The sequence below is a fragment of the Nicotiana attenuata genome, unplaced genomic scaffold, assembly GCF_001879085.1.
Source record: "Nicotiana attenuata strain UT unplaced genomic scaffold, NIATTr2, whole genome shotgun sequence".
In the NCBI taxonomy this organism is placed as follows: Eukaryota; Viridiplantae; Streptophyta; class Magnoliopsida; order Solanales; family Solanaceae; genus Nicotiana; species Nicotiana attenuata.
The window spans coordinates 324,440-335,987 of record NW_017671150.1 but is presented as its reverse complement, the minus strand read 5'-3'; the positions used below and the strand labels follow the sequence as shown (position 1 = coordinate 335,987).

Genomic DNA, 11,548 nt, shown 5'->3' with positions numbered 1-11,548 from the left:
TCATTAAACTGTTTATACAAAATGCCCCATGACAAGACTTGGGACTTGTACTTCTAAAATCAACCCTCATAATGATAACCAAGGGTTTGATTACAAAAAACTTTCAAAAGAATCCAAGAACTTTAAACAAGGTTTTCCAAACAGGTACCTGCAAAAAGGGAATTTTAAGCAAATGTAAATCTTTTCACTAAGAAGAAAGAACTGAGGAAGGATTATCAGCAGGCTCAACTGGAACAGTATCGTCGATAGGAGCGGGTTGACCTTCAATCGCAGCAATTGGTGCATCAACAGACGAAGTCTCAGCCTGGCTTGCAACAAGAAGCACGGTTGGACTTGAAGAAGGTACGTCACCCGAGGCAATTTCAGCATTCATGGGAACTTCAACATCGGGAACTTCAATGGCGGGTGAAGGGAAGTCCAGTGGTTGTTGAGCTTTTTCAATGGTCTCCATAACTTTAGCTAACTCTGACTCCAGATTGAAGTTTTCTTGTCTAGCTTCGACTAAAGCATCGCGCCGAGAGTTTAGAAAAGCCCAGCTTACATCAACGACAGCCTTATCTTCAAGAAGCTCATAATCTCTTTCCCAAGTAACAATTTCATTCTTGAGTTCTTCATTTTCAGCCAAAGCTAAGTTGTAAGAGGCTTGGAGAGAGGCATGAGATTTTTCTAAGGCATGCACCTTGCCCTCAGAAGTTCGCAGATCTTCCTATATCTGAGTCAAATTCTGTATCAAATCTCCAGCATAAACTTCTTTTTGACTTAAAAGAGCTTTCAACTCTCTAATCTCCTTATTTGCCTTAGATAATTGCTCTGAGAAAGAAGATTCGAGACGCTCTCTTTCTTTCTCTGCCTGACTTGAAGAAGCCTTGGCAACTGCAAGCTCTGAGGTTAATGATCTTATCTGCTATTCCAGGTTATTCTTGTTCTCTTGCAAATCTTCTATAGTAATTTGAGCACTATCAAATTGTTCCTTCCAATTAGCTGCTTCCAACTTAAAGTCACGAGTTTCCTCTCTGAATCAAGAACAGCCTTTTCAGAGTCACGTGCCACCTTCTCTAATAAAGAAACTCTGCTCATCAGCTCTGTACCAATGAGATTGGCCTGAAAATGATAAGGGAGGAAAATAAGAATTCTAGAAAAAAAATTTTGCAAAGTAAAGAAAGAAGGAAAATACCTTCAAGGTAGCATGAACTATGCCGTTCATCAAAGTCAGACAGCTATGGCTATTCATTTTTTCTTTCTCAATTGGGCCAATTAGGGGCTCAAGCCAATATCTGCCTGACCAGATTTCCTCAAAAGGCTGTTGTTAGCAGGAACTTCGATAGTCACGCTCCTTATAGCAATGCTTCTACTTGAAGAACCCACTTCTGTATGATGGGTAGTAGAAGGAGGAACTGCCAAAGGAGGAGCGGTAGAAGAAGTAAAACAGCAGAGAGAGGTACAGAAGCAGATGGAGTAGGTAAGGAAGGGATCAAAGTCACGATAGGAGAAGGAAAAGAAGGAATTGAAGATATGGGAGTTGAAGACAAGGGAAGTTCGTCTAAAATAGACCCTAACTCACCACTCTCGAAACCACTAACGAAAAGCTGGTTGATAGAGTCACGAGTGTCACAAGGGGTGACAATGTCATCATCAGAAACGAGATGAACAGGCTCGGTAGGAGAAAGATGATGAGAAACTTCAGCTTCGTCAGAGACGATACGTCTCCTAACTCTTGGCCTTGTCACCAAGGAACCATCCTCCTCTTCTTCCTCGGAGTCATCTTCTTCAATGGTTTTTCTTTTCAAGAGTATATCCTGATCCCTCTCTAAAGAAATTCGAGTTCCTGAAGAGGAACGAGAGGCCGCAACTGCTTCAGCAGTAACACCTCGAATAGCAAATCCTGACAAAGAGAAGGTTGAAAGTGAAAGCAATAAAGGGAAAACATTTTACATATGAGAAAGACAAAGACTCATACCGTGAGTCTTTACTTTCCAACCGTGACGATTGGAAATAACTTTCCAAGACCTAGCCTCCATAGGCGCGATCTTCAACAGTTTATCTACCCAACCACGAAAATTAGGAACGTTCTCCACAACTCCCATGGTTGCTAAAAACAAAAAATAATAATAAAGTTAAAGGAATTGATAAATTTGAAAGAAAAAGGTACGAGAGAGATGAGAGACTTACGTGCAAAGTTTCACTTCTCAGGGAAGGGAACGTTTTGTTCACCCACTAAACCAACTGTGGGGGCAGCAACAAATCGGGCATACCAGCCACGATCCTTATCATCTTCTGGGCTCACCAAAACCCTCTTACTCCTAGCCACTAAGGTAAAGACGCCATTACGAAAAAGTCTAGGGGAGTATAGATGAATTAGGTGAGGGAAGGTGAAATTAACATCTGCCAAATTGGCCAGATGTCTTAAACAAGCAACAACCCTCCATACCAGCGGGCCAATCTGTGCTAAACAAACTTTGAAGAAGTGACAGAAATCGAGAATCACTGGATCAATAGCTGGTTTAAAACCAAGAGTAAAAGGGTATGCGTAAACAAAAGAAAGTCCAGTCATATAGGAGGTAATTCTTTGATTTGGATTGGGGATTACAATGGAAAAATCGTTACTCCAGTGATAATCTTTGCGGACTGTGGGAGCTAAAATTTCTGTAATCAAAGTGGGGTAAGCATCGGTACGATCTAGACCAGAAACTTGGGTTTGAAGAGATTGTCTATCATTGTGAAAAGATAAATTAGGGACTATCTCTTCTACCAAGGGCTCCTGTAATGGGTTAGAGGCCTCCTTGCTCTTAGAAGATGATTTTTGGGTAAAAGAACCTCTAGTTCTAGAGGAAGAACCAGGGCTAGGAGAAGGCATGGCAGAATCGCCACCACGAGAGGATCCTAAGCTACGAAGTCTCCCACCCCTTCTATGTCTAACAAAGGCATTGGGAAAATTATCTAAAATAGGAACTCTCCTAGGGTTAGGGTTCGAAGAAGACATGATGAGGAAGAAGAAGAAGTAAACAGAGATTTGCACAGTTCAAATGTTCGAGAAAAAAGTTTTATGTGGTAAAAGGTGAAAGGTAAAATTGTATTTATACTGATGGGTAACCGTCAAAAGTAAAAATGCAGTAATGGAAGGGTCACAATAATGGTAACTGGAACTTCATGAACAGTGGAGCCGAAAAGAAAGCCTGAGAAAGTGTTGTAAAACTGTGGAACCAATAAGAAGATGACACGTGTCTAAAGCATTAAATGGAAGTGATAATTGAAGCGTCAACTCTGTCAGAGTATTAATGGTGACAAAAATTCTCCTTTAATGAATTCCACTTCCCAAATATTCAAACTGATGAATAAATGGAAAGTGGGGGGACTATTTGTATTGGGGAAAATTGTATTTATATGTATATGGTGACGTGTCATGACACGTAGACTAGTCAAACAGTCAAAGAATTAAGGTTGGTTAACAGATACGAGCAACAACAGATATGAACAAGTTAAATGGAGGAGGCGCAAGCAGTCATACAAGTAATTCAACGCTCGTACCTATTCAAGACATTTAAAGGTCAAAGATCGTGAAGAATCAAAGGTTTGAATCTAACAGCAAAAAAGAACCCAGATACAGCATTTAATGAGTATTAAATACTGGAAACGTTAGAGAATATGTATTTAACGTATATGATTGCATAACATAACATTTAAAGTCATTAATTGCTCATAATAGCCTTATTATAACAAAGGTAAGGCCCGTATCCCCAAAATAGGTATAAAAGGGGAAGGAACAAACAATTGTAGGGACAAGAAAACATTATTGAAATATACTTTGATTTACTTGCTTTCTGATCATATTATTCAAAAATTTCTTCTTTACATACCTTTCTGATTATCAGTAACCCGTATTCTTCTAAATTCTAGCTTTGACTAAAAATCTATTTTTTGGTTAAACATCCACGCCTGGGCGAATTTGTTTTACGGAAATTATATGCAAAATAAAAATAACTCGGATTAGCAATGAAAAGTAATACTTTACTGAATAGTCTATTTGACTTCAACAACTCACTTTCATGTTGTCTATTAGAGCACTACAGGAAATAAATTTTAATTTCATGGTCGATATTTTTAGTCGCCTTCAAAGATAGTGCTATTTGTAATGACGACCTACCTAAAATCTATATTACCACAAGAAAAAAAAAATTGTGACGACATTCTGTGGCGGCCTCTTCAATTGCCAATAAAAGCAGTGCTATATGTCGTTGTTTGAAATAGAGACCTACCCAAAATATATTATGTGCAAGATTAGTCAACCCAAAATAATAATAATAATAATAATAATAATAATAATAATATTATTATTATTATTATTATTATTATTTTATTATTAGCTTTTGTAGCGACTATATAGCACTACTTTTTGTGGCGGTTGGAGAAGTCATCTATTCAAAACCTTATTTCATGTTGTGATTTCTTAGTTTTGAATCAACATTTAGAACATCAACTTGTGTTGATGCCATTAGCACCATTGTAATATTTTCTTGGTGGTGTACAAAAATTTAACTCATTATTTATTTTTTACAAATAAATTTGATCCTTTCATAAAGCAAATGCCACATCTTCATCCGATATTTTTGTTACATTGTCAAACAGAAATATCAATGGAAGTGAGGCCGCTACATTAGAGGCCAATAACTTTTCCAGCTTTAACAAACAGTTAACAAATTCAATTGGCGCCCTCACGTCAACAAGAAGAAGATGATGCATCATATAGATAAAACAGTTTCTATAATTCTGTTCAGTTCTTATTATTTATCTTTATGTGGATAATATGGGATAATTGGCATGCTTTGTTTTTTGGTGAAAAGTATTGCTACCTTTTTCTGGTATTGAACCTGAAATATTTTCTGGTTTTGTTTAAAGGAATATCAAGATTGAACAACTATGTAAATTATTGGACTTTGTTATATGATTTGCTGTTTTGGGCGTATATATAAGAGTTAGCTAAGGAGCGATGGTGCTGACTCGCCAAGAATTGAATATGAAGGTGACTCAAAAATTCTTTCAGGTTCAAATGTTTGAATTTTAGGCGCCGCATTCAATTTGCATCCCCTCGTTAGAATTTCTGGCTACACTAATGCATGGAGCTTACTAGCGATGAACTGACCGGGGAGGGAGAGGAAGAAGGAGAGGAGACGGATAGAGAACCTATCCGACACACACATATTCAGGAAAATTCCTACAGTTACTCAAGTTTTTCGGGTGGTGTAAGGCAAAAAGCGTATATGTTTGATGGAGAAGGGAATTATTTCGACAAGGAATGCGATTTATCGGAAGGAAGAGGCAAAGAATTCTGCTGGTATCATGTTGAGCTTCCAAAATGGAACCAAAAACTCTCACAATCTGCACAGTATCTTATAGATGTACTTTGTCCACCTTTGAATCTTCAAGACATTCTATCACTAGATAGCAATGGTCCTTTTTGCGCGCATGTAAATGGCGCTCTTATTTTTCGAGTTAATTCACCTGGCCCTGCATCTAGCAACTTTACATTTCGAATCGCTGCAAGAGTTACTGAGAATTTAGTCATCACTGTGTCGTTAGGCCGTGTTCCAAGATTGTGTTTCTCCCCTGGAAATGAGTCTCTTCTATCGGAGATTCCTATAGTCGAAAGTCCAAGTTATGATCCTCTTGAAGAAAAGGAAATGAGTGGGATTATTATCAAGGAACATGTTCTTGATTTTCTGTTGATGATGAATCATTGTGAAGAGGCTGATAATCCAGTGCCTAAATCTGTATCAAATCTTGTTGTTCACATTATAGATACGCATGTGGATCACCTTCAAGATATTGTGACTAAGTTGGAGATTGAGTTGGATTCTGTTGAACTGGAATTGGACAAAGGTACATTTTGATATAGATATTAAAGTAAGCAAAAGAGACTATAGTTCCTAGTGGTATTGCTGAGTTTCTTATTTGTAGTAACAGAAATAGACTGTCAGGGCAGCCCGGTGCATTAAACTTCCGCTATGCGCGGGGTCCGGGAAAAGGCCGGACCACAATGGTCTATTGTACGCAGTCTTACCCTACATTTCTGCAAGAGGCTGTTTCCACGGCTCGAACCTTTGACCTTCTGATCGCATGACAACAATTTTACCAGTTACGCCAAGGTTCCCTTTAGAAATAGACTAGTGTTTCTAAATTTCAATATGACATGGGGATAGGAAAATTTTGCCTTGCTTCCTAATATATGTTTGGTTGCAGGTGGTTTTGCTTTAAAGCAACAAATGTTGGATGATAGAAGATTTCCAAAGGTGCATCTTGACTCGCAACGTCTCCTCCAGGTAGTTTCTTTAGTCCTGACTCTCCAAATTACTGTCCCACCCGTGTCGGAGAATCCGACACACACCCGGCGACATTTTCGGAGAGTCTGAGAACATAGTTACTATTGAAGCAATAATACTACTTTAGTTTATAAAAACCATGAGGATGTGTTTACTCTAGACTCTAGATGTATGTTTTCATTGTATTAGTTAATGTTATTGTAGGTGATTGCATATGGGGAGCAAGTAAGTCCAAGAGTGAAGGAGAAGTGTTCTTCAAAAGATTGGTTTTCCAGTGATGACATTAACATCCTTGAGGAGATAATTGGTCAACTGAGAAGTTTAAAAGAGAATGTTGGGTTTATAGCTAATAGAGTTACAGGAATACAGACTGGTCTTGAAAGTTGGCAAGCTGACCAAATAACTAGAAAACTATACTACCTTTCTTTCCTCTCCATCATGTTTCTCCCCTTGTCAGTAGTAACTGGAGGTAATATTCTTAAGTAACTTTTGTCCTTAATTTCATATTATGTTTCAATTTAAAAGAAACCTTGGCGCAACCAGTAAGAGTTGTCGTTGTAAGACCATAGATCACGAGTTCAAGCTGTGAAAATAGCCTCTTGCAAAATTGCAAGATAAGACTGCATATAGTAGCAACTCAACGCGCTCCGGCCAGTGGCGGAACTAGATAGTGTCAAGGGGGTTCAACCCCTTCGTCAAAAAATTACATTGTGCAAATAGAGTAAAATTTTTATTTTTTATTTTTTTATAAGTGAGTTGTTGAATCTCGTTGATATGAAGAAAAAAAATCAAATATAATAGTAAAGGGGGTTACAAAATTGCTTAAGGTCATAGTTCATATTCCAACTGTGACATCCTAGAATTTTCGTGAATCTCTTGTATAAATTTCTGGTTCCTTCACTGACTCTGGTCCTTCCCGAACCTCACACGTAGCGGGAACTTAGTGCAAAGTGCTGTCCTTTTTCCATTTGAATCGTTATATTTGCATGCATCTGATGTCACTAACATTATCTGGTGTATGACAGTGTTTGGGATGAATGTGGGAGGTGTTCCTTGGACAAACAAAAATGAACCTGAGCTGAAGGAGGGGTTCCACAATGTAATGTTGCTATGTGTGGCTTTAATACTGTTGGTCCTGTTGTGCTTCCTTTTTCCCAGTTTTTTATGCTTCTTTTGTGACTTGGAAGAGAAGAAGAGACATGAAAAGAAGTTGGTCTCTCAACCACAAATCTTCCCATAGAAGAAATACAGGCAGTAGTAGGGAAAGAAATGATAAGGGAGGGTACCAACAGTTTTATTGAATTGAAAATGGGTAGGAAACAAATTGCAGTTACTCTCCCTGCTCCTTTCTCCAAAAGATAACCTCAGCAGGATCGGGCAAGGACGAAAGTCGACTTTAGTACTCCCACCAGTGGAACGCTCGTCTCTCAACTTATAAAAGTTACTTTGAAGTAGAATTTGGTTGCTAATTGTCTTTTACCGTTAACATAGATTCCAACATATGTTTTCATCTTCTTGAGCCGAGGCCTCTTCCGGAATAGGGGTAAATATACACTACCCTCCCCAGACTCTACTTGGAATTCCACTGGGTTGTTGTTGTATAGATTCCGACATAATTGTTACTTAGAGTAGTGATCAATGTATTAGTGAGTTGAATGTAAATCAATGTTCTATTAATTTCTTTTATTTTAGTTTTAGATATTAGATTGACGAATTGGTCCAATAGAACACTTAAAGGTATGCTTGTTTCAGTATATAATTTCGAAATTGTAAAACTTTTATTAGCAAAGTTTCTGCCAATCAAGTTAGTTAATTAGTTAGAGATTGATGCTGGACCATTATAATTAGTGGATTATAATAACTCGATCATTTGATTACACTTAATTGATCTTTCTTTATCCTTTTTCTTGTTAACTTTTTAAAGCCTATTAGAATAAGACAAGTTCAAATATAATTGAATAAAATATGTATACTAGAGATTTATGTACTCCTTAACCGAGAGAATAAATTAACATTGGAGTACAACTATCACAGCTAATTTTTTTTTAATAAGCGCCCAGTATTTACATTAAATCGCATTACTCTAATTATAATTAACTATTAAATTGAAGTAAAACGATACATTAATTGATCATATTTAAGTGACAGAACAATGCATAAAAAAAAAAGGAAAAAGAAAAGGAAAGGAGGCGAGATCACATACGTCTAGAACTTTATGACCCAGTAGTTTAATTTAATGGTACACCGCCACGTCACCTTACATTTCCCCTTCTCCAAGCCACTACTAGAATAGAATAATCCCTTTTTCTTTATCTAAAACCCTAAACCCTAGCAACAAACAGCCTCCATATAAAGAAGTTGCAAGCAAGCGCAATTCGTCCTTTTTACTGTATTCTCCAATGGCGACCGCCGTATTGCTCAGATCTCTTCGTCGCCGTGAGATTGCTACCTCTTCTCGTTCTGCTTATGAAACTGTATGTCAAGTCTCCCTCTTTCTTATCCTTGGATTATTTTCACAAATGTTGTCTGTTTCATCTTTATGTTCTCAATATTTTGTGATTTTAGGTCAGATCGTGTTGTTTGTATAAAAATAAAACGGGCTCTGGATTATGATGTTAGATTCTGAAATTGAACTTCACTAAGGTGCTAATTTGTGAGTGGAAACCTAGTTTAATATTTCATTTGAAATGCTGACCAACTTAGGAGTTCCATTTGTATAAGGATAGGCGTTGGGCTTAGAAAAAATCTAGTTTTAGAAAAGTCATAATCTACTGTAAAAGAAAAATGATATGACTTATAAAATGAAATGGCCACTGATTGCTGGATTTATATTATTGATATCAACTAGTTTGGAATTGAGGGATAATTAATTGAAGATACTTCTGAGAGGGAGAGAGAGCCTTTACTTTTGTGATGGGTATAGTGTGTTGTGTTAGGACATTGCCCACTCTTAGTGGGATGGTGAAATGTAGGACATGTTGCTATCAGGGGAGGAAGATGTGTTTGTAACTCCTAATGCATTTTCCTTAAGTGGGTAGAAGTCTATCATTTTGTTTGTTAAGATAGATATGGAGTGAAGTTCTTTTTAGTTCATCTTTTATGTTCTTATGTGGAGTTCTGCTATGCCGGCTTCGGTGACTGGTTGACATTCAGAAATATATAGTTTTGGCAGTTAGTGGTTTTCTCGTGTGAGAACTTTGCTGTTTTTTTGTCCCTGTCCTAAAATCAAGATGAGAACATTTTTGTTGAAAAAAATAACTTTTGCTTATGTGGGTGCTATGTATGACTTGTGCAGCTTGCTTCAAACATTAAGCCGTCATGGTGTCCAACACTTGGTGGTGCTAAATTGGCTGGTCTAGCCAGACCGTTTTGGTAACTGCCTTAAGTCTCATATCTTTCAGCTTTATTTTAAGACGAATGATATTTACTTTTCTACTGGAACTCATCTTTCATATGGTACAGCTCTAGACCTGCTGGAAACGAGATTATTGGGATTGACTTGGGTACCACAAACTCCTGTGTTGCAGTGATGGAGGGCAAGGTAAGAGTTTTGTTAGTTGGCCTAGGGTAAAAGTGTTCTTTTAAGAGACTAAGCTAGTATGGTGGATTTGGAACATCTTTTGATGCTTTTATTCATGCAGAACCCAAAAGTGATTGAAAATGCTGAAGGATCTAGGACCACTCCGTCAGTGGTTGCCTTTAACCAAAAGGGGGAATTGCTTGTTGGTACTCCAGCCAAACGTCAGGCAGTCACCAATCCTACAAATACCGTATTTGGGACCAAGCGTCTAATTGGTAGGCGGTTTGATGATCCCCAGACACAGAAGGAAATGAAGATGGTTCCTTACAAAATAGTGAGGGCTTCCAATGGAGATGCTTGGGTTGAATCCAATGGACAGCAGTATTCCCCAAGTCAGGTTGGAGCATTTGTTTTAACAAAGATGAAGGAAACTGCAGAAGCCTATCTAGGGAAGTCTATAAATAAAGCCGTGATCACTGTTCCAGCTTATTTCAATGATGCTCAAAGGCAGGCAACCAAGGATGCGGGGCGAATTGCAGGCCTTGATGTGCAAAGGATTATTAATGAGCCTACTGCAGCGGCACTATCTTATGGTATGAACAACAAAGAAGGTCTTGTTGCAGTCTTTGATCTTGGTGGTGGCACCTTTGATGTTTCTATTTTGGAAATATCAAATGGCGTTTTCGAGGTAAATGAAGCAGTTTTGTGTTCTCTTATGTTGTTCATCTTGTTGTTTTTAGGACTCCTCTAACTATATACTACTCAGGTCAAAGCAACAAATGGGGACACCTTTTTGGGAGGAGAGGACTTTGACAATACGTTGTTGGAATTTTTGGTGAATGAGTATAAAAGGACAGACGGAATTGACCTGTCAAAAGACAGGCTTGCCCTACAAAGGCTTCGAGAGGCAGCTGAGAAAGCTAAGATAGAGCTATCATCGACCTCACAGACTGAAATTAATTTACCTTTCATCACAGCTGATGCATCAGGAGCTAAACATCTTAATATAACTCTAACTAGATCCAAATTTGAGAATTTGGTGAACAGTTTAATTGAGAGGACAAGGGATCCTTGCAAGAATTGTTTGAAGGATGCTGGAATATCGACAAAAGAGGTGGATGAGGTCCTCCTTGTTGGTGGTATGACTCGTGTCCCTAAAGTGCAGGACATTGTTTCTGAGATTTTTGGCAAGAGCCCGTGCAAAGGAGTAAATCCAGACGAAGCAGTTGCCATGGGAGCTGCAATTCAAGGTGGTATTCTCCGTGGCGATGTGAAAGAGTTGCTGCTTCTGGATGTCACTCCATTGTCTCTAGGTATTGAGACTTTAGGAGGTATCTTTACCAGGCTGATCAACAGGAATACCACCATACCTACAAAGAAAAGCCAGGTAAGTTGTTAGGTTCGAGCATGTCATTTTAATCTTTATAACTGGCTAACTGCCTATATTCTCAAATGTTATATGGGGCAGGATTTGTTTGTCTTTGGTCATGGCTTCTAACATTTTGCTGCCTCTTGTTATTCCAGGTGTTCTCGACTGCTGCTGATAACCAAACCCAGGTTGGCATTAAGGTCTTGCAAGGTGAGCGAGAGATGGCATCTGATAATAAGATGCTGGGAGAATTTGAACTTGTTGGTATTCCTCCTGCACCAAGGGGTCTGCCTCAGATAGAAGTCACATTTGACATTGATGCAAATGGACTTGTCACGGTCTCTG

The 11,548-nt window shown here is 38.3% G+C and overlaps 1 protein-coding gene and 1 pseudogene across 1 annotated transcript in view; both read left to right on the top strand.

Moving 5' to 3' along the window:
- Positions 1–4,747: 4,747 nt before the first annotated feature.
- Positions 4,748–8,114, top strand: LOC109206261 (annotated as a pseudogene).
- A 468-nt stretch (positions 8,115–8,582) lies between these two features.
- LOC109206268 (heat shock 70 kDa protein, mitochondrial-like) overlaps positions 8,583–11,548 on the top strand; it is a 3,692-nt gene continuing 726 nt past the window's right edge. The window contains exons 1-6 of the mRNA XM_019369078.1: positions 8,583–8,788; positions 9,610–9,686; positions 9,777–9,855; positions 9,956–10,522; positions 10,601–11,221; positions 11,359–11,548. The exon at positions 11,359–11,548 is cut by the window's right edge and continues 726 nt beyond it. Of these exons, the coding sequence (XP_019224623.1) occupies positions 8,714–8,788; positions 9,610–9,686; positions 9,777–9,855; positions 9,956–10,522; positions 10,601–11,221; positions 11,359–11,548 (1,609 nt within the window). The 5' untranslated portion in view covers positions 8,583–8,713. The remainder of the gene's footprint in view (positions 8,789–9,609; positions 9,687–9,776; positions 9,856–9,955; positions 10,523–10,600; positions 11,222–11,358) is intronic.